The sequence below is a fragment of the Sus scrofa genome, chromosome 6 (genome assembly GCF_000003025.6).
Source record: "Sus scrofa isolate TJ Tabasco breed Duroc chromosome 6, Sscrofa11.1, whole genome shotgun sequence".
Taxonomy (NCBI): domain Eukaryota; kingdom Metazoa; phylum Chordata; class Mammalia; order Artiodactyla; family Suidae; genus Sus; species Sus scrofa.
The window spans coordinates 65,108,650-65,129,083 of NC_010448.4; the positions used below are offsets into that span (position 1 = coordinate 65,108,650).

Here is a 20,434-nt window from a genome sequence, read left to right on the forward strand (position 1 = left end):
GCAAGGCCAGGGATCGAACCCACATCCTCCTGGATACTAGTCAGGTCCTTAACCCGTGGAGCCACAACTCCCAGACACGTGTTTTTTTAAGCCACTAGGTCTGGCCAATCTATCATTACAGCAAAAGAAAAGCAACACCGTTTTCAGCATGTATCACTTCTAAAGGCAGGAAGAATGAAAACCATGCCTTTCGAGAAGAGCCCTTCACGCCGCTCCAGGCTGCAGCTTGCACTCCGTCGGGTAAGCTCACCCTGTAAGCAAGTGCACCCGCTGCCCGGCCAGGGCCACCTTGCAGGTGGTTCTCTCTCCTGCAGCTCAGAAGGCCGCCAGCAGGGGGCAGCCAGAACATCCCAGGGCCATTCCCTGTCAGACCCCCATCCCACCTCAGTGCAGGCCAGGGGCCCAGGGGCCCACCCATCCCTCATCCACTCCCACGGCCAGCATCTGCCGGCGTCCAACCCCGGTGTGAGGACAGGCTTGCGCTGATAGTGGGGCCCCAGCAGCCAGGCGGGGAGGGAAGACGCCCAGGATGCCGGGAGAGGGGCCAAGAGAGCATCCAGAAGGTAGAAGCACAGAAAGGAGATCCCGGGAGGCCTCCTGGAAGCAGCGTCTCCATGGCCAGTGCTACGCAGGCTCAAGGAATCCATCGGCCAGGCTCAGAGGCGCTGCTGGGGCAGGTGCAGGAGACGGCGTGGCTGTGTGTCCCACTGCTCCAGGGATGAGGGCTGAGCGCCAAGCCTCGTCCGCCAGCTCACAGCGAGCGTGCCATCTGAAGGGACCTCCTGCTAGGACAGATGCTATGCAGGCAGCCCCCCCATCCCCCCGCCCAGGTTCGCTGGCTCTGAGTCCAGGCTTGACTGTCTGGCTTGGCCAAAGCGACGCTTTCTCGTCTGGACCCTGTGCACCATCGGAAGGACACATGTTTCCTGTCCACTCTCACCTGGACAGCAACCAAGCCGGTCCCACGTCCCTCCCTGGTGGCAGCTCAGGTCAAGAGCAGCCTTCCTGCGTTCCTCTCCCTGCCGGGCCCCAGCCTCCCTCCCTCCCTCTCTGGACATTGCTCATGAACAGGCCCCTGGGCCTCGTTCTCATCTCAGATCCTCAGAAGACCTCTCTGCCTCTCATCCCATCCCTGCCACACCCTGAAGGTCTGGAATGAACCCGACTCTGGCCAAGGCCGGAACCTGGATCCTTGACTGTTCAGATCAACTTCCAAGCGTTTCTAACAACAAACGTTCCAATGAGAAACCAAATGGTTGTGAAGGGTGAGGGGGACCAGGCAGCCACAGAGCCACGGAGCCCAACACAGACGACACGGGAATGCGGGGACAAGTCCACAGGGGACACGGGAGTGAGGGGACAAGTCCAAAGGGGACACGGGAGTACAGGGGCAAGTCCACAGGGGACATGGGAGTGAGGGGACAAGTCCACAGGGGACACGGGAGTGAGGGGGCAAGTCCACAGGGGACACGGGAGTGAGGGGACAAGTCCACAGGGGACACGGGAGTGAGGGGACAAGTCCACAGGGGACACGGGAGTGAGGGGACAAAGTCCACAGGGGACACGGGAGTGAGGGGACAAAGTCCACAGGGGACACGGGAGTACAGGGGCAAGTCCACAGGGGACATGGGAGTGAGGGGACAAGTCCACAGGGGACACGGGAGTGAGGGGACAAGTCCACAGGGGACATGGGAGTGAGGGGACAAGTCCACAGGGGACACGGGAGTGAGGGGGCAAAGTCCACAGGGGACACGGGAGTGAGGAGGCAAGTCCACAGGGGACATGGGAGTGAGGGGACAAGTCCACAGGGGACACGGGAGTGAGGGGACAAAGTCCACAGGGGACACGGGAGTGAGGGGACGAGTCCACAGGGGACACAGGAGTGAGGGGACGAGTCCACAGGGGACACGGGAGTGCGGGGGCAAGTCCACAGGGGACACGGGAGTGAGGGGACAAGTCCACAGGGGACACAGGAGTACAGGGGCAAGTCCACAGGGGACACGGGAGTGAGGGGACAAAGGCGCACTAAGTGAGGTGCCACAAAAACCCAAGCAAAGCGGGGGCAGAAAGCGAGGAGGCCAGGCCGACGGGAGTGGGGAGGCGTTCTTGGGACGGGGCCAGGCCAGGCCGGTCCCCAGGACTCAGAAGGCTGGGCTTTCATTCCACCTTTTGTTTGGAATGAATAGGTTTTATTTCCGAGAGTGGTTCTGGGTTTGGGGGAACACCGAGCAGAACGTGCAGAGAGCTCCCCTGGCCCAGCGCGCGCAGCCCCCCTCCCGCCACCACCCTGCGACCGCATCTCCATCTATTGCAAGAAACGGACCCAGACCGAGAGGTCATCGCGAACGAAGGCCCGCGGTCTACGTGAGGGTCTCCCGCTCGCCGCGCTGGGGGCTGCCCCACGTATGAGGACGCACATCCAGCCAGAAGCCTCCAGGGAGGACCCTCCCGGCCCACAGTCCCCTGGCTCCACCTGTTCCCCCCTACCCCCACCCCCACCCCCAGGTTCCGGGAGGCACCAACGCTGTCTCCGAAGTTGTGGCTTTGCCACGATGTCACTCGTTGGGGCCACCCAGTACTTTTCATACGGGCTGCTTTCCGTAGGGACACAAATGGAAGAATGTGGAGCTGCTCGCACAGTTTTCCCCGTGGAAAGTTCCCCACGTTCGGGGATCCTGCCCAGGTTCGGGAGAGCCTGGGCCCCATCAACGGCCCCCCATCTGTGGTTTCCAGGGCAACCATGGAAACCAAGAGTGGGTCGCCTAGAAACAGTCAGACAGGCCTCACCCGCTCTGGATTTCCAGGGTCACCAGGCGGTCCCCACCGGGAGACGGTCACAGCAGCGGGCCAAGAGCGGGGTGGTGGGCCCGGTCACCCACCTCCCCTACGCGGACCCACCCTTTCTAGGAGTCCAGAGGCTCTGCAGGGCGGGGGTCAGCTCTTGGTCCCTTGGAGCCCCTGGGCGGGGCGCAGTGGTGGCCCAGGGTTGGGTGACACACTTGCCTCCCGCAGGCAGGGATCGTGGAGGCCCCGCCCACAGGGGAGACGGCCCTCGGCGCAGAGGCCACAAGCCACCACTGGCTGGTGGAGGAAGAAGAGATTCAGTCTCCCAGGGGCTTTAGGGAACACAAGACGGAGGGGTCTCACTGCCCGACGGCCAGGCCCTCAATGGGCTGGGGGCAGGCACCACACAAGGCCAGGCAAAGCTGGGGACCGGGCCCTGAAGGTTCCCGAGCAGGACCCCAGCAGGCGGCCGGCACGGAGTTCTCATGAAAGGTGTTTGAGGAGGTGGAGCGGCCCCGGCAGGACCAGAGGCTCCATCGCCTCCCGCCCTCAGCCCGGGACCCGGTGCCAGACTCGGGAGGGCTCCTCCGTTTACTCTGAGAGTTATCGGCTTTGGTCTGTTTATACAAATCAGCCTCCAAAAATGAGGGAATGGGGCTTTTTTTTTTTTCCATTTGTTTCCCAGAAAACAAGACAAAACGTAGAAGGGCCAGAAGGAAGCCAGGAACATTCCTCGGTCCCCAAACATCCAGGTCTCCACTCCCTCCGAGGCCGAGTTTCCGAGGCGCTTCATGCTTTGGCAGAGAGATGGGGCTGCAGGGGGGAGGCGGGGTCTCCCTTCTGAGCTGCCCCCAAGACAGGGGTGAGCAAGGGCTGGGGGGCCCCGAGCCAGCCACGCTCTCAGCCCATCTCCTCGCGTGAGTATGCGTGTGTGCACATGTGCACAGGGGGTGTGTGCAAGTGTCTCTGTGTGCAAGATGCCTCCCTCCCACTCCCCCTCCCTCTATACCACGAACTCTGACTCCTGAGCACACACAGGGCCCCCCAGAGCCCCTCCGATCCCTGCACCATTGTGCGTGCCACGCAGCCAACCCAGGCCTAGAGGCTCCCATGCCAGGCGCCTCCCTCTGCTCTGGAAAACGGGGGGGGTGGGGTGGTGGTGGTGGTGAAACACTCTCCCTGCCTCTCTCTCCATGTCTAAGCCAAGATCAGGATGAAGAAGGGGCTCAGCCCTTCTCTGCGATTTCCTGAAGCGAGCTCTGAATGCTGCCAGGGACCAGGCTGGAGCCTCGGTGGGAGCCCAGCCCCCCTGGGGTGCGTGCTCCCCAGCTCCAACACCCTGGTGTGAAACCCCGGGCTCGACATTCTTAAGCCTCTGGCCAGCCAGGCACCTGCCCCACCGGGAGCCACCCCCCCACCCCCGCACCAGACCCGCCCCATCCAGGACAGAAGGCCAGCGGGCAGCCCCTCCCCCAGCCGGCAGGCCTCCCCCTCGGGCGTAGCTCTCAGAGGCGGAGGCGTCCGGCCCCACACTTGGTGCCAACAAGATCCCACAGCTATGGGCCCGGACAGACGTGGGACAGAGAGACTGGCCAACTGGGGTGAGCACAGAGGTGCACAGGCGAATGCCCGGCACCCGAGGACAGGTCCAGGGAACCGGTCCCCTTCATGGATCATATCACACCTCTGGCTGGGGGACCCCTGACTCCCCCCCGTCCCTAAGATCAAGCCACATCTGCTCAACAGCCCGGCGAGGCCACCCCCCAGCCGCGTCTGGCCCACGGTTAAGGCCAGCAAATCAAGGCTGGAAGAATGCTTGCGGAAGAAAGGAAACTAAACAGCGTGATTTTTTTCCTTGCGACTTGGATTTGAGGGTAAGTTCTATGTTTTCCGCTAAAAGTCCCCCTGCAGCTCCCTGGCAGCCGCAAGGGGGAAGATGAGGCTGGTGCTCGGAGTGTTAGGATCCCAGAGGCCAGAGCGGGCTGGCAAGGCCAGCCTCCACTCTGCACACGGGGACCCAGACCAGGGAGGCCGGTGCACCCTCCCCAGGGGCCAGGCCCACATCCAGATGCCCTGAGGGAACAGAGCCCACCCACCCTGTCACCGGGGCACTGGGCAAAGCTCCTTGGCCAGCGGGCACCACCCTGCCACACCTCCCCTCCGGGCACAGAGGCCTAAACAGATGGCCCGTGTCCCCACCAGCCTGCTCCTGTCCCCCCCACCATCTTCCCGATTTCAGGAATCCCCATCATCCACCCATCCCCTGGACCAGACCCTGGGGGTCTCCCCTCACCTGGACCCACAGTCGGCCTCCTCTCCCGCCACCCTGGCTCTGTTCTTCTGCCCTGGCCTGGCATCGCCCTGACACCAGCCTGGCCCCGGCAGGAGCCACCATGGCTGCCTGACTTCCAGCCTCAGCCCTCGGGAGCCTGCTCCCTGTCCCGATCCACACCCCGACGGAAGCGAACACTCCACTAACGTGCAATAGCAGGGTCCCTTGATGACCCCTGGCCCTGCCCCACCGGGTCCCTGGTGACCCAGCCCCCGGCCACACTGGACCCTGACTTGTCCCACAAGCTCCCCACGGGGGACGCCACCCCACCCGGACCCACCCCAAGTCTTTACACTGTGTCCACTGCGGCTGCGCAGGTCCTCAGAGCACCCCCACCGTCCCCATCATTGCCTATCCACCTCCACAAGGGCAGCGGACGCCCAGGGGGGCCTGGGCACAGTGGGGTTCTGTGACGGGTGGCCGAGGAGCGGATAAGCGAGTGATGAGTGAACCAAGGCAGGGCACGAGGCGCTCCTCCCCTATTCGTGCCCCAGGACCCCTGGCTGGGGCCCTATCCTCTCTTACCCACGTGTCCCTCAGGCCTCGGCAGCCCTCACAGGTGACACCAGGTGTCCCCGGCGGGGCTGGTGGAGGGGGTGGAGGAGGAAATGTGGAGAAGTGGAGCTGGGTCCCAGTGGCAAACACACTTGACAAAAATCCCGGGCAGCTCCCTGCACCTGCACTGCCCACTCGCTGCCACCAGGGGGCGGAGTCACTTCCCCCGTGAGGGCACAGGAGGGAAAGGCAGGTGGGCCCTTCCAGGAGGGGTCTGGGGTCCCACACGCCCTGTGGCTGTCCTTGCAACACCTCTCTGCAGCCCGTGGGAGCTCGGGGGGGGCATCTATGGCCGGTGTCCAGCACAGAGAAGGGCAGGGGACACACGGCTGGCACATCTGCCTTGCCTGGGGGTAAAGCCCCAGGGACACTACCCAGTGTACAGGGCCAGCTGCCCGCCTCCCATCCCACCAGGCCCATGCCCCATGGCACACAGGTGGCATCTTCCTGGCAGAAGCCCAACCCCACCCCTCTGTTGGGGCCTAGGCCACCTCCCAGGCTCCCCAGGGAGCTGCCTGCACAAGAGGGTCTGAGGAAAAGAACAGGGTGTCAGTAGGTGTGCGAGTGAGCCTGGTCACAGACCCCCAGGTGGTCCATCCACACATCCATCCACCCTCCCCCCCTCCATCCATCCCCCTCCCTCCATTTATCCATCCATCCCCTGGCCACAGGGACAGAGGGACATGGTCAAGACCACTGGCCCTACCCACCAAGCCCTGGGTCTCACCCTGCAGCCTGCTGGCCCCTCAAGCCATACGCACTGCCCTCAGAGACCCCTCCCCCTGCAGCCCATCCAGGAAGGTAGAGCGGGGAGAGTGATGGGCTGGGGCCCAAGTTCAGGCCCTCCATCCTAGAGGCCCAAGGCATTCAGCACTTCTCCTGACAGTTCTGGGTCTGTGGATCCAACAGGCATGCCCGGGGCTGGCTGAGCTACACAAGCTACAGAAAGAGCCAGAGGCCCTGGCACCTTCCCACTCAGGTGGGAATTCAGAGGCTCAGCCAGTTCTGAGTGTGCTCCTGGGAGACGGGAGATGGAGGGGCCAGGGGACTGTGAGCGGAGTGACAGCATGGCCTGCAGCCCACCCTGTGCACACACCTGCACTTGCAGCTCAGCTAAGCAACAGAAAGACAGCCTGGCTCTGCTTTGACCTCCAGGGGAGATCCAAGGTTCACAGTGCCAGGGCCAGAGTCCCCAGGAATGGCAGAAAGGCCCAGCAGACTCGAGGCTCCCATGGGATACAGGCCAGGCCCTCAAGGCCCAGCCAGCAGCTGCAGAACTGTCTGCCCTGCACACCTGCCAGGACACAGCCAGAGCACAAACAAAAGTCCAGGGAACGTGTGGCCACAGGCTCTCTGTGTCCGATGGCAACTGTCGGGGATGCGGTGGAGATGCACCAGCTGGAGAGGAGCTGAGCCTTCCCTGGGGGACAAGCAGGTGTGCTGTCGGAACGCGCCCTTCCCGCCCCTAAGCAGAAAGGGCACTGCCAACCTTTGGGAGGGAGTCCACAGACCACAAGCACAAAGCCAGCCCATCGGAGCGCCCAGGCCACGCTGGACAGGGCTGGGCCCCGGAAGCTGGGATGAGCGGAAGGTACCACCTCTGCATGGGGGGGGCACCGAGCCCAGGCTGAGGAGGGGGTTCCGGCTCCAACAGTGGGGCCTCTGCTGTTCCAGAATGTTTCAAACTGACCCGTGGAACTGAACTGTCTCGTTTCCCTGACCAAGGGCTCATGATCCGCACACCCCAAGATGCACTGTGGTTCCCTAGGGAGGGGGGCGGGTCCCCAAGTCAGCGTGGCCGCATCCCCTGGGGGGGAGCAGGAGCCTGCACGGACTTGCGGGTCGCCTGCGCCCCCTTCTGGCCTCGAGGCAGGCCCTGTGGAGCCTGAGGCGGAGCAGAACAGACAGCAGCGCAGGGGTGACGGGATGTGGCCTTCTCCCTCCTGAGACCTCTGACCACAGGGCAGGCACCGGAGGCCCTGCCGTGGAAGCCTGACCAGGCTCGTCTGGCCCTGACTCTGAATGGTGAGGGGACCGCCCCCCGCCCCCGCTCCCGGTCCCCTAGCAGAGCAGGGACCTGGCAGCCAGCACCGGCCGGAGACCAGCGGAGCCGGCACCCTGGGCCGCCACCCCCACCTCCTGCTTGGTAACAGCCTGTAATCAGCCGGCCTGGCTCCGGTGATGCCGCCCAGGCCGCAATCCTACCCGGGCGCAGAGGTCTGGGAATGCTCTGGAATGCCCGGAGCGCCAGGACCCGAGGGCAGATTCCGGGCTGCTCCCGCGCTCACAGACCTCATTAATTATCCTGCCGGGACGGGGAGGCAGGCACGGCCCCAGGAATCCTGAACATGGGCAGCCGGCCTTCCCTGGCATTTGTCCCCAAACAGCTCTAGCTCTGACGGCAGGGGCTCAGCAGGCAGGTGCGGAGGTAGGGTAGACACCAGGCTGGGACACCCGACCCAGAGGCCAGGAAGCAGCCAGGGGCTCTGAGCTCACAGGGCCCACTGCCCAGGCCCCCCGCTCCACCAGGTCTCAGGGCACTGCCAGGCTCGGGGACAGGGACCAGGCAGCGCCCTGAGACCCAGCAGGATCCAATGCTGGGGATGGGGGCACAACCAGTCCCTGAACGGCTCCTGAGCGCAGGATTGCCCTGGGCACCCCAGAACCAGAACCCACAGCTCAGTCCAGCAACTACTACGCGTATTGACTCATTGAGGTGCCAGGGCGCTACGGGGTGAGAGGTGAGCACCAGGGGGAAGGAGCAGGTTATTGATGAGAAGGGGCCCCCAGTGGGGGTGTTGGCAGTGGTCCTGGGTACCCCGAGGGGCCTCAGAAGGCAGCCCCTTTCGCCAGAGCAGGACGGTGTGTCCCCACGAGGCTGGCAGGAGGGCACAGAAGGCTTCATGCTGAGTTCCCTCCCACACCCCACTCTGGGGCAGGGGCCCAGCAGCTGCACTGTGAGGGTCTCTCTCCAGTGCCCAGGCCAAGAGCCTCCCAAGTCCTGGGACCCCTCCCACATGGCACTCCCCTCCCCAGCCTCCTCAAGCCCCCTCTGCTGCCCCCGTGCCCACCCTTGACACGGGCCCTTCAGCCCCTCCTGGTGTGGGTGCCCGCCCGGGTCACCACGCAGGGCTGGGAGCACTTATCCAGGCCTCCAGCGGGGCTTCTCTGCTCCTCTCCCCTGCGGAGAAAGCCTGAGCCGGGGAGGGTGCAGGGGGTGCGAGGTCTCAGGGCCGGCACCCCCGCCCCACTCAGCCTGGCCAGGCGGGCCTGCGCCCAGAATAGAAAGCGCCCAGCCACCCACCACAGCCGGCCAGGGGCTGGGAAACCAGGCACCACTGCTCCCTGGCGAGTGGGCAGCTTCCTGGCTTCACCAGCCCCGCGGCTGCCAGGAGAGGTCAGCCAGAGGCCCGGGCATGGCCCTCTACCCCAGACACACCCAGGGAGCTCCTGTCCCAGCACGGCGATGATCTGGGACCTGTGCAGGGCACCTGGGCTGCACAGATCCCCCCGGGCACCATCCAGGCCCACCCACCCCAGCGGGGGCCTCCGGGTGCACCCAGAGGCCATCGGCCAGCACTGAGCCCACCATGGACCTCAGCAACTCCGCAAGAGCCAGGGCTCAGGGGCCTCATCTGTAAAATGGGACAAGCACCCAGCCCACCCAGGATGCACCTAGGACACGCCCAGGACTGCCCATGCAGCCCAGAGAAGGGCACTTCACTGGAAGAGTCTGGGACGGCTTCCTGGGGTGTGGACAGGGCAGCGTGACCAAGGCGGGGGGTCGGGGGGCAGACAGCACATTCACAGGGTCCTTTCAGGAGACCACCCAGGAGGACGAGCAGGGCTGTGGCCTGGGCAGCCCCAGGGAGGCTCTGAGGCCTGTCCTCCTGCGCAGACCCAGCCTGCATCCTGCCGGGACAGCGGCCCCGCAGGGACAGCGGCACTTGAGAGGCCCCCTCACCAAAAGTCCAGCCTGGAGGCATGGAGGCAGGTGGGGGAATTCGCAGACCCCCACTCCCCGGAGGGCCTGTCGCTACAGGGGGATCCTGCTGTAATTATGTCATTAGAAGACCACCCGGTCTCGGAAGCCAGCCCTGGGAGGGGCCCAGCCCCATTGTGCACGGAGCAGGCCTGGAAGACACAGTTGCCCTGAAAGACAGAGGCCCTTTGTGGGTGTGGGGGGGCAAACCTGGTGGTTAACCGATTCAGGGAGCCCACACGAACCCCCCTCCCCGAGTCAGCCGCTTTGAAGGCGCTGGGAGCCGGCGTGCAGGGGGAGAGGGGTCCCCAGGCTGTCCTGCCCTCTGCAGTCCCGCTGCCCTGGAGGGACGTGACCCCAAGGCCAGGCCAAAGGGTCAGGCCACCCACCTCCTCCACTCAGCCCAGCAGCGCCCCCACCAGGCAGAGACAGCCCCCGCTACAGGCCGAGGAGGCCCTGCAGGCCCAGCGCCAGCCCCTGCAGGGGCTTCTGGAGATTGCGGGAACTGTCCTCAAAGGAGGCCTTCTAAATCGAGTTTGTGCAGAGGAGCCAAAGGCCACATCGCCCACCGGGCTGGGGCAGGGCCCAGCAAGGGGCCTGGCGGGGCGTTGGCTCTGCACCCCCCTCAGGGAAAGGAGGCCTGGCCACAGCCAATGCCCGGGAGCTCAGCAGTGTCTGGACTGCCGGCCAGGGGTCAGACTCCCACCCTCAGACCCAGGGGTGGGAGGGCAGCCTGGGAGGGCTGCTTCCTCTCCATTCATCAATTATCCCCGTTTAGAAACAAAGTCACCCTTGAGCCACGGCCAGGACCCCAGGGCCCGGGCCTGCCTCCAGCCCCCATGCCCTTGGGGGCAGCCGCCTGCTTCCTGGCAGAACCCAGGGCCCCCACCACTCCCACAGCCCTCCTGCCCATTCCCGGGCCCCCACCCACCAACTCCCTGCTTCCAGGGGGCGTGGAGGCTCCAGGCAGGACTACCACTGGCTCCCCTTGCAGAGCGGGGCGGTGTGGGGGGGCACAGTCCACACTGGGTCCCCGGGGCAGCCCTCCTGGTTTCAGGTCACTCCAAGTCACACCAGCCAGCTCTGAGGGGCTATTGAGGCCCCTTGGAATCCAGGGGAACCTCCCCGCCAGCCCCTCAGGGCTAGGCTGCCTCCCTCTGTTCCTCTGCCCCTGTCTTTCTCCCACCCAACCCACCTGCGTCCTCAGCCCACAGGCCCACCTCCTCCTGGAAGACCTCCGGACCCCTCGGCCCTCCGTTGGGCATCACACCGGTGCCCTGAGAGCTCAGTGGACCCGAGAGCGAGTCCCACAACTGCCTGAGAGGTGGGCCCAGCCTGCCCATTTTACAGGTTGAGGAGACAGAGGCCCAGACGGAACCAGGGCCAAAGCTTCTTGGACCACGACGTACCCAGAGGCGACCCAGGCCTCGGACCTCAGAGTCCAGGTCAGGAGAAATGACCAGCGGGCACTGTCACCACGGATGACACAAAAGGGAGGTAGGTTAAGACGCTGCATTTTCCCAAGCACGATGCTGGCCTGTTTTTCCCAAGACCCAGGGCCAGGCGGCCATGCAAAGCACTGGCCCCGGCTGTGCTCACTCATTCCAGGAAGCACCTGCTGGGCTCTGGTCAGAGGGAGGATGGAGCCATATCTTCAGATGCTGCAAACTGTTCCTGGTCCATTTGATGGGGCTGAGGCTGTGCCAGGAGCATCGGAACCCCCCAAGGGTAGGGTGCCCAGGATAAGCAGGGAGGCCAGCGGTTCTGGGGTGCCCCGAGCCCAGACCACCCAGAGAGAGGCTGCGTGGGAGCTGTACCCCACAGAAGCTCGCACGCTGTGCCTGCCAGGACACCGGGAACAAGGGACAACCCCACCAGGCCACATCCGCTACGTCCTCATGCCCAGCAGGCCAGGCTTTTGGGGAGAAGGTGGCCACGCCATCCCCACATTTTCCATCCACCGGGGTGCTCTGTGCCTCACCTGCCTCTGTGACCTGCACAAAGCGCCCCCCATGCTTTATCCCCACCTGTCAGAACCGGGAGCTGGGGCGTCCCCTGAGGCCCACAGACGCCACTGGACCACTACCCGGGTGGGTAGGGGCTCTGCTGGGAGGAAGTGCCCAGGATCCAGCCCCCTCCCCCCCATCCACCCCACCCCCAGGAGGTGGTGGGGGTGGGGTGGGGTGGGGACAGGGGTTGGGGGCGGGGGGGGGGAGAAGCCAGGTGGGGGAGGGGCTCTTCCGAAGGACCCCGTCAAATCAATCCTGTGAGTTCCTTCCTCCCTCCCCCACTCTTTTGTTCAAATGAAAGAATTTGGGGGAACCAGAAAAATATGGCTTTTATTTACAAAACTGGAATCAATTACACTTGGGGGGTGAGTTACATACGCCCGACTCTGCTGGCTCTCAGGTCTGTCGGCTCCAAGCCCAGCGTGCAGGGACTGGAAGGGGCACAGGCTCTCCCTGCAGGGGACACAGCCCTCACACCAGCCCTGCACACCCAGCCCTGCACACCAGTTCTACACACCCAGACCTCACACCAGCCCTGCACACCTGCCCTCACAGCAGGCCTTTATCCGGGAGCCAGGGCCCTAAGAGGAGGCTCAGCAGCGCCCTCCAGCTCTGTCCATGCCCCCTGAAGGCCCCTTCTGCCAGAAGCCCTCCAACCCTGAAGGGCCACAGGCTGGTCATGGGCCCTGTTCCCGGGGGCAGACACTCAGCAGGGCTCCACCTCCCCCACCCCGACCATGGCCTGGCACCACGCCAGCGAAGGCGCGCCCGGAAGCTTCCAGGTGCTCATGGGGCCAGACCGCGCTTCCAGCCCCAGCTCTGCTGAGTGGTCAGCAGCCACCCGGCCTCTCTGTCCACCCTGGTTTCCTCTTCCACAAAGCAGATGAGGTGAGGATTTGGGGGTGACATGCGGCAAGGGACAGGCAGGAGCTGCCACCCCGAGAGGCCGTCCCCACAGTGAGTGAGGAGCAGGGCTGCCCTGGAAGAAAGCCAAGCCTGGATGCCAGACCCTAAGAGGCTGGTAAGCCTGAGCCTGGGGTCACAGCCCCCACCCCACCAGGAGCAGCGAGTGTGGGTCTCTGAGCCCACAAGCTGGTACTGCCCTAGGCCCCCTCCGGCTGGATGCCCTGCCCTCCCGCCCCACCCCTGCACGCCCTCGAACCCTTGGGACCCAGGAGGCTAAGTGTTGGGGTCTCATGGAGAGAGGGGTCTTCTCAGTACAAAGGGAGCACCTGCCAGGGGAGCTCGGAGCTGGGCGCCTGGAAGAGGCCAAGTAGGGGGCTGGTGGCTGAGAGCAAGACATAGGAGGTGGGGACAAGAGCAAGGCTGGCCCTGAGGGGGCAGGTGTCCTGGCTTCTCCCAGGAGGACAAGACCAAGGACAGGCCACCTCCTCGCCGCCCTCCTGGGGCCGCAGGGACTCAGAACAGGAAGTCCCTCCCACCCCTGCCCACACAGCCCAGTACTTCTCTCTCTCTTTTTTTTTTAGGGCCACACCTGTGGCATGTGGAGGTTCCCAGGCTAGGGGTCAAATGGGAGCTGCAGCTGCCGACTACGCCAGAACCACAGCAATGCAGAATCTGAGCCAGATCTGCGACCTACACCGCAGATCACGGCAACGCCGGATCCTTAACCCACTGAGCGAGGCCAGGGATTGAACCTGCGTCTTCAAGGATACTACTCAGGTTTGTTTCTGCCAAGCCCCAATGGGAACTTCATAGCCCAGTATTTCTGAGCCAGAGTGAAGTCCAGTCTTTCTCGCACCCACCCACGGCCATCATTACAGACCCCTGAGAAGGGGCAAAGCCTGGCAGCCAGACCCTGCATCCCAGCCTGGGCCCCAGCCTGCGTCGACCTGGCTGGGGTCACCTCTGTCCAGCCCACAGAGGGGCTGGGGTCTAAAGCCACGAGGAGACTTGGCTGAGACTTGGAGCCTGGATGGTACTGGGCAGGGGCCAGGACCCCTAGCACCTGGCGTCTTCACTCTATGGCCCAGAGCCCAGGAAGCACAGAACCTTCTGGACCACAGGAGGCTTCAATGAGCGGTCAGAGGCGCCATACACTTCCCAACACCATCGGCACCCTGAGTGCCAGCGCCCAGCTCAGAACCCGGGGACCCTCACTCTGGGGCGGGGGGCACGCATGCGAAAGCCAGGGACAAGCAGGAGGGCTGGGGTCCCCTCCACAATTGGGGACCTCGATTCGCCACAATTCCCTGGTTTTCCTCCAGCTGCCTGCGGGCATCGGACCTTAAAGCGGATCTTGCAGGATGTCCGTCCCGACATCCACCTGGGAGAGGCCCCCGCGCCGGACCAGAGGCAAGTTCAAAGCACCAGAAACCGCCCAGAGTGTTGCATTTCAACGGCAGCCACGGCCCTGTGCCCGGTTCCAGCAGGACCCCGCAAGCTACGCGCCAGGAGAAGGAACTCAGGTCAAAGCAGAGAAAGCTCACACGGGGGAAAACCCATGCCTTCCCCTCATGCGAATAAATGAGGAGCCCTGTCCGCGAGCTCTGATAACTTCTCACGCATTTGTCTGCACCTTCTTTTTCTTTTTAGGGCTGCACCCAAGGCACATGGAGGGTCCCAGGCCAGGGCTCCAATCGGAGCCATAGCCGCTAGCTGACACCACAACCACAGCGACACAGGATCCGAGCCGTGTCTGAGACCTACGCCACAGCTCACAGCAACGCTGGATCCTTAATCCACCAAGCAAGGCCAGGGATCGAACCCACGTCCTCATGGATACTAGTCAGGTTCGTTACCGCTGAGCCACGACGGGAACTCCTGTCTGCACTTTTCTTTATAAAATTCCTATCACCATCCGCAGCCCATGCTTCAAGCCCATCCGCACCCCAGCACCCGCACACAATGGGTCTGAAGCTGGATGGTCAGTGTGTCAGGCTTCTGTCTGCAGGTGTGTGAGGTCTCCTCGGGTGGGACCCCCGACATCCCCAAACTTTCAACGTGGAGGACGCGGGAGCCTCTGGCAGGTGGCCCTGCAGCTCGGAGACCCATGGGACAGGCTACTTCCCTTCGGCCCAGGACCCCGGCCCATCCCTACCCGGCTCCCCCCGGCCCCCCCAGAGGGTGCTATTGGACAGGGCAGGCTCTGAGATGACAAGGTGCAGACCCTGCTGAGAAAGGGGGTCTCAGGGTGGACTCCTCCTTCCAACAACCTCAGCTGGGCTGCAGGGAGTGGGGAGACCCCCAAACGACGAAGACCCCTCTACAGGGCCAAGGGCTCCACTCACCGTGCTGACAGCGGGGACCCTGGAAGCCTCGGGGACAGTGGCACGGCTGGGCGGGGTTGGGTGCGCAGCGGCCGCCGTTAAAGCAGAGGCTGGAGCTGCATTCAGCTGTGGAGGGAGAGGTGGGTGAGGAGGGGCAGGGCCGGGGGCACCACCAGCCCACCGCCAGGGCACAAAGTCCCTGGATACCCCTGTAGAGTCTCCCTAAAAGGTGAGGCCTCAGGCTTTTACTCCTGAACCCACTGCCCGTGGGCCCTAGGGCTCCTGAGCGCCCTCTCCCAGCACCAGGCCAGCGTGGAGGCAGGGGCCCGGGGTGGGAAGGGCAGGTCCAGTCCCAGCCCATCCCAGCAAGGTCCCCACCCCAGGCTGGGCTGCATGCGTCCTGGGGGCTTCAGCACTAATCCTGCAGCCGCCACCCTCACAGCACCCCCCGGGGGAGAGCAAGGCCAGGGCAGGCGGGCGGCGCCCCATCCCCTGACCCCAAACACCAGGCCCTGAGTCTTTAGGCTGCAAGGGTGCTCGCTGGGTGAGTGGCTGCTCTGAACAGTGGCCTGCATGCCCAGAGCCCAGTGTGACCCAGGGCTTCGGCCAGCTTCTGTGTCACTGATGGCCTTCCTGCCAGGAGCAGGGAAAGAGGCTCAGAGGGTGGGAGAGCCTGAGGAGAGGGGTGCTGGCCAGGCACATGGTCCCAGCAGCCCCCTGGACCGGGTGCTGTGTCTGATGAGGAAACGGGCGCTCAAAGACGGGTAGTAGGTGGCCCCAGGTCACACAGCCGGTGAAGAGGGACCAGGCCCAGGACTTTCCGACTTAGCGCCTGGAGTCAGGAACCTGGGGCAGGGGGGAGACATGGGTTCTTCACAGGAAGCCAGGCCACTGTCCCCGTCTTGAAAGGATCCGTCCCCTCAGGCCACCGTGCAAGGGGCCCAGCTGATGCTCATTCACACACTGAGGATGTTTTGGAAATTCGGTGGGAGTGGGGGGCTGGGGACTGAGCAGGTGCCGCAGGGGGGCAGGGAGGAAGCACGTGGTGACCCTGGAACCGGCGCAGGTCAGTCCGGGCGCAGGACCAACCCAGACCATGCACCAGGCTTCCAACTGCTGATGCCAGAGACCTGTTGACTCGTGCAATTTTGTGGAGAAAGAGAAGCTGGCTGTGTTTATGTTTCACATCTTAAGGAGGTTTGCCTCATCAGAAAGCCCTCCAGCCCCAAACCACCAAGACAGGCCGGCCCCCTAGCGGGGAGCAGGTGCCAGGCGGGGACCTGCCCTCCAGGAGCCTCCAGCCCATGTTAATGCCCAGCCCAGGGGCCCCAGCGGCTGCACCCTGCCTGCATCCTCCTCTCCCCGCAGGTGGGCCCCAGCCCTCTGCATCGTCAGGTCCCCTCTCGGACCCAAGCTGCCACCTTTGTCCAGCCTGCCAAGCCACCCACCCACAGGCTATGAACACACACCAAGGTCACCCCATGTGCTTCTTGGAGCAAGTTCCCAGGCACCTCTCCAAGGTGCCCAGAGACCCCGCAGGGCGGGCTGGCTCTGCTCTAGGTCTGGTTCTCACGGGTGGTGCCCGTCTTGATGGCCAGGGCGGCCCACGGGCAGTGCTTCCTGAGCTCCACCCCAGCACTGATAAGGGCTGCCGGTGTTCAGGCGGGCATGGGAACCACGGTGCCACCCCAGGCCGGCAGTGGCTAAGGGAGGGAGGCCACTTCCCCGGGAGTCAGGGGACAGAGCGGGCCCTCAGCCCTCCTGCCTCGTCCCCCTGACCCTGTTCCCACCCCCAAAACCTGCTGACCTTCCACTCAGCACTGGCTGAGGGCCAGGGGCCCGGATCCCACAGCCCCTCCCAACTTCCCCACAGGACCGTCGCTGCCGGAGTCTCATCAGCTCCACACTGGGCACAGAGGCTCCGCGCGCCCCAGGCTGGCTCCCAGCACCCACAGGTGGGTCCCAGGAGATGGAGGGGGAGACTCCCTCTGCCCAGAGTCAGGCCCAGCTGCAGAGCCCCTGCATGGAGGCAGCTCTGGGCACACTCAGGCCACACCAACTCCGGGAGACCGTGTCTGGTCAATAGAGAAGCAGGAGGCCAAGAGGCCACGGACCCTGATGACGACTGCTGAAGCCCACCACCCCTCCAGGCCCATCCAGGGCTGCAGGACCCCTGCAGAGCAGAGTGGGCAGGGCAGCCTTCTTCCCGGCCCCACCATGCCCACCTTCCCGCAGGCAGTCAGCAGGGAGGGGACCATGCACCCAGAACCTTCCAGAAGGGTCAGGCCTGGACCCAGCTCCACCGGGCACTCACTCCATTGCTCCAGGTTCCGGGTGACAGTGGCACTTCTACGTCCCATCCCCTGTGCCCCCCACTGCATCGTAGCCCCAGTGAGGGCACACGTGGGGGTGTCTGCATACCCATGGGAGTGTGAGCCTGTGCACATGTGTGTGTACACATACATGTGCAATCGGGAACATGTGTGATCACCTGCGTGAACACACATGTGAGTGCACATGTGAGCAGGTGCGGTGCGTGTGCACACGTGTGTGTGTGAGGCTGTGTGTGATCAGCTCATCTGGATGGGCAGCAGTCCGGGTGCACAAGTGTGCATGGGCATGGGGCCAGGCGAGTCTGGATGTGACTGTGCCCCTCCCCCAGCAACCTCGGGGGCATTCGTGGCCATGCCGCAGGCAGGAGAGCCAGGAGGCCAGCTCTGCAAATTCCCACGCAGGGGGCGGGGGCTGCCGGGAGTCAGAACGGAAAAGTGAAGGGCAGAGGCGGGGACACGGGGGCGATGCTCCCCAGAGGTCCTGCCGCTCCTTCCCCCACATCCCCGCCAGCCCGGCCCAGCATCACCGGACCTCGGAGGAGACCTGCCGAGCAGGACGCAGGGGCACCAAGCCCAGGCCTCATCCCAGGGCTCTGCGCTAGATGCCGAGGCTGCAGGCACATGGTACCCAGATCCAGGGCAGCGACCAGCGGCCTGGGCTCCTGGGCGGGGACCACGGCTCAGCCCTTCCCAGTCCACATGGCCCCAAACCTCCCCTTTCTTCTGCTCTGGAGTTCCCGTCCCAGCAAGGCCCACCACTCAGGTCACACAGGCCACACGACGCCCTGAACGGAGAGGCCTCCGGGACCCCATCTAAGCCAGCAGCCCCTCCCGCCTCATGCTCTGCAGCGCGTCCCACTCACGGCACATATTCGGTCCTCCCTTCCTCTCCCTCTGCCACAGGACGCGACTTCCACGGGAACGGGACAGGCCAGCCTCTGCTCATACCCCACCCCACGCCCAAGCACAGTGCCAGGCACCCCATCGGCCCTTCACAGGCGTGAGTCCAAATGGGTGGTCTCCATGCCGCCCCCACATGCTTTATCATTTCGACTTTTTGGCTTTTCTTTCCTCCCTTTGAAAGAAAGGGTTGGTTTGGAAAACACTGCACAGTCAGCGTGAGGAACCTGCAGTGCACATCAGCATAATAAAGTCCTGCAAAAACAGAACCTACTTTACTGCGCTCTATAGAGCTTCCTGGACCACAGCATCCCTTTCCCAGAGTTCTTCACATCCCAGGGAGCTGGTGCAGCCCCCTCCCCCAACTCTGGACCACAGCATCCCTTTCCCAGGGCCCTTCGAATCCCACGGAGCTGGTGCAGCCCCCCGCCCCTCCTCGAGCCGTCTCTCCATCCTGCAGCCTCAGATAGACTGAGCCCAGCCCACGCGGAGTCTGAGACGGTCTTGCCAGCACCCATTCCCTCTCGGGGCCTGGGGTTTGATCCACTCCATCCAGGCACCTCCTCTGTGCTTGCAGGACCCCCGCTCTGATAACAGGGAGCCAGACCCAGGGTGAGTACGGCTGAAACATCAAGAAGGTCCAGGCAAAACCTGCCACCTGACTGGGCCGGACATAGATTCATAAAGCCACTGAGCAGGAGGACGGGCAGCCCAAGAGCAGAAGGGGCCGGAGCCCAGCTGCCCGGGGGGCACCGGTGTCATCAAGGGAGGCCCCGGTCATCAGGCCCCCGCCTAGCCAGCGCCCTTTCTTTTCGGTCACCTCCCGGCCACACAGGCTGCCGCATGAGTCTCGGGGAGTCCCAACACCCCGCCAGCTTCCTGCACAGGTGTTCCGCATTCTCCTCATTCCTCCATCCACCGCAGGGGCCCCACATTGCCCCAGGTCACATCCAAGTGACATTTTACCACAGCCAGCGGAGAGGGGCAAGGGCAGGACCAGCGGGGTGGCGTTCAAGGGCCCTGCCCAGCCTGGCCCCTGGCTGCAGAGAGCCTGGTCTGGGGAGGGGGGAGGGTGCTGGGGACGGCTGGGAGGATGGGGGGACATGAGGAGAGGGTCAGAGGGTGAGAAGCAGGGAGGGTGGAGGCGAAGCCGGGGGCAGACCCAGGGGCCCTCTGCCCCTCGCCTGGTCACCATGCTCTCCCATGGTTCGGGATCTCAGAGGACGCTGAGCCGGTCTGCAGGCCTGTCGCCTGTTGGCACGCTGCTGGGATGGGGCCCAAGGTGGCCACCCAGACTCTCACCAGATCACCAGAGGCAGGAGTCTCCAGGGGCTAGGGGCTCCAGCACCTGTTGGGACCTGAGACCCCCACCCCAATACAGGTGCCTGATACAACCTGCACCTGTTCCAGTTTACCTGCAAGAGCCCCGGGTGCGAATGCACAAAGGAGTCGGAGCCAGCTTCCGGAAGGTTCTGGTCCCTCAGGAGCTGGGAAACCAGCTGAACGGAGACAGGCAGAGTGACCCCAGGGGCTCGGCGGAGGCAGCAGCAGAAGGACCCCTGGCCGCCCAATTCTCTCCCCCCTGCCCCCCTCTTCCATCTGCTTGGGCTCCAGCTAGCTCCCCGCACACCGCAGCCCCACCTGGCTGGCCTGGCCTGGCCTGGCCGTCCTCACACCAACACCCCTTAGCTCTGGGCTCCCGGTCACACCCTCCTCACATCGGTGTCACTTCAGCATCTGCTGACCCCCAGCCTCCCGACAGACCTGAGCGCCCCACAGGCAGGTGGTGCCCCCCCACTGCCCCCATGAATCCCCAGCGCTCGGGGTCAGCTGAACAAAAAACGAACAAGTGAAAGAGCGAAAGCAGGAATGAAGGAAGCATTGGGCCGGGGCTGGCACCCTGGCTGCCCCTGGGGGCAGGGTCCCAGGCTCACACCTGCCCTGTGCGAACCCTACCCCCTCCCCTTCACATGCTGGCGACCCAGACTCTGGGGGGACAAGTGAGTGTCCCCAGAGGCCAGATCACAGGGCTTGTCCAGCTAATGAAAACAAACAGATAAAAGCCAGGTACATAAATAAGTCAATCCTGCCCTAAAAGTGAATTTTTAAAAACAAACAACCAAGAAAGCCAAAGCCTCAAGTTCAGGATACACATGGGAACCATGTCCTGTGTCTCCCAGCGGATATGACAACCTGGACCCCCAGGGCCTGGCCCAGCAGCGAGGCCCCCCCATTTCCCTCAGCCGCAAGGCCCGGGCTGCCTGGGGAGGGTCCCAGCCAAGACCCCTTCCGGTGATGAGAAACCCCAG

At 64.2% G+C, this 20,434-nt stretch overlaps 1 protein-coding gene, 1 long non-coding RNA gene and 1 other non-coding gene across 5 annotated transcripts in view; 1 reads left to right on the forward strand and 2 right to left on the reverse strand.

The window, feature by feature from the left end:
• Positions 1–20,434, reverse strand: part of MEGF6 (multiple EGF like domains 6) — an 85,917-nt gene that overhangs the window by 53,117 nt on the left and 12,366 nt on the right. For 2 of the 3 annotated variants that reach the window (XM_021095214.1, XM_021095212.1), the window contains exon 4: positions 14,914–15,018. The exons of the other annotated variant lie outside the window; for it this stretch is intronic. In XM_021095214.1, coding sequence (XP_020950873.1) covers positions 14,914–15,018 — 105 coding nt within the window. The remainder of the gene's footprint in view (positions 1–14,913; positions 15,019–20,434) is intronic. 3 annotated transcript variants of the gene reach the window in all.
• Positions 2,733–2,812, reverse strand: MIR551A (microRNA 551a). Its single transcript, NR_128439.1, has one exon. It is a non-coding gene; the product is annotated as a microRNA 551a (primary transcript).
• LOC110261083 lies at positions 4,276–11,778 on the forward strand. Its single transcript, XR_002344856.1, has 3 exons — positions 4,276–4,658; positions 6,827–11,150; positions 11,262–11,778. It is a non-coding gene; the product is annotated as an uncharacterized LOC110261083 (long non-coding RNA).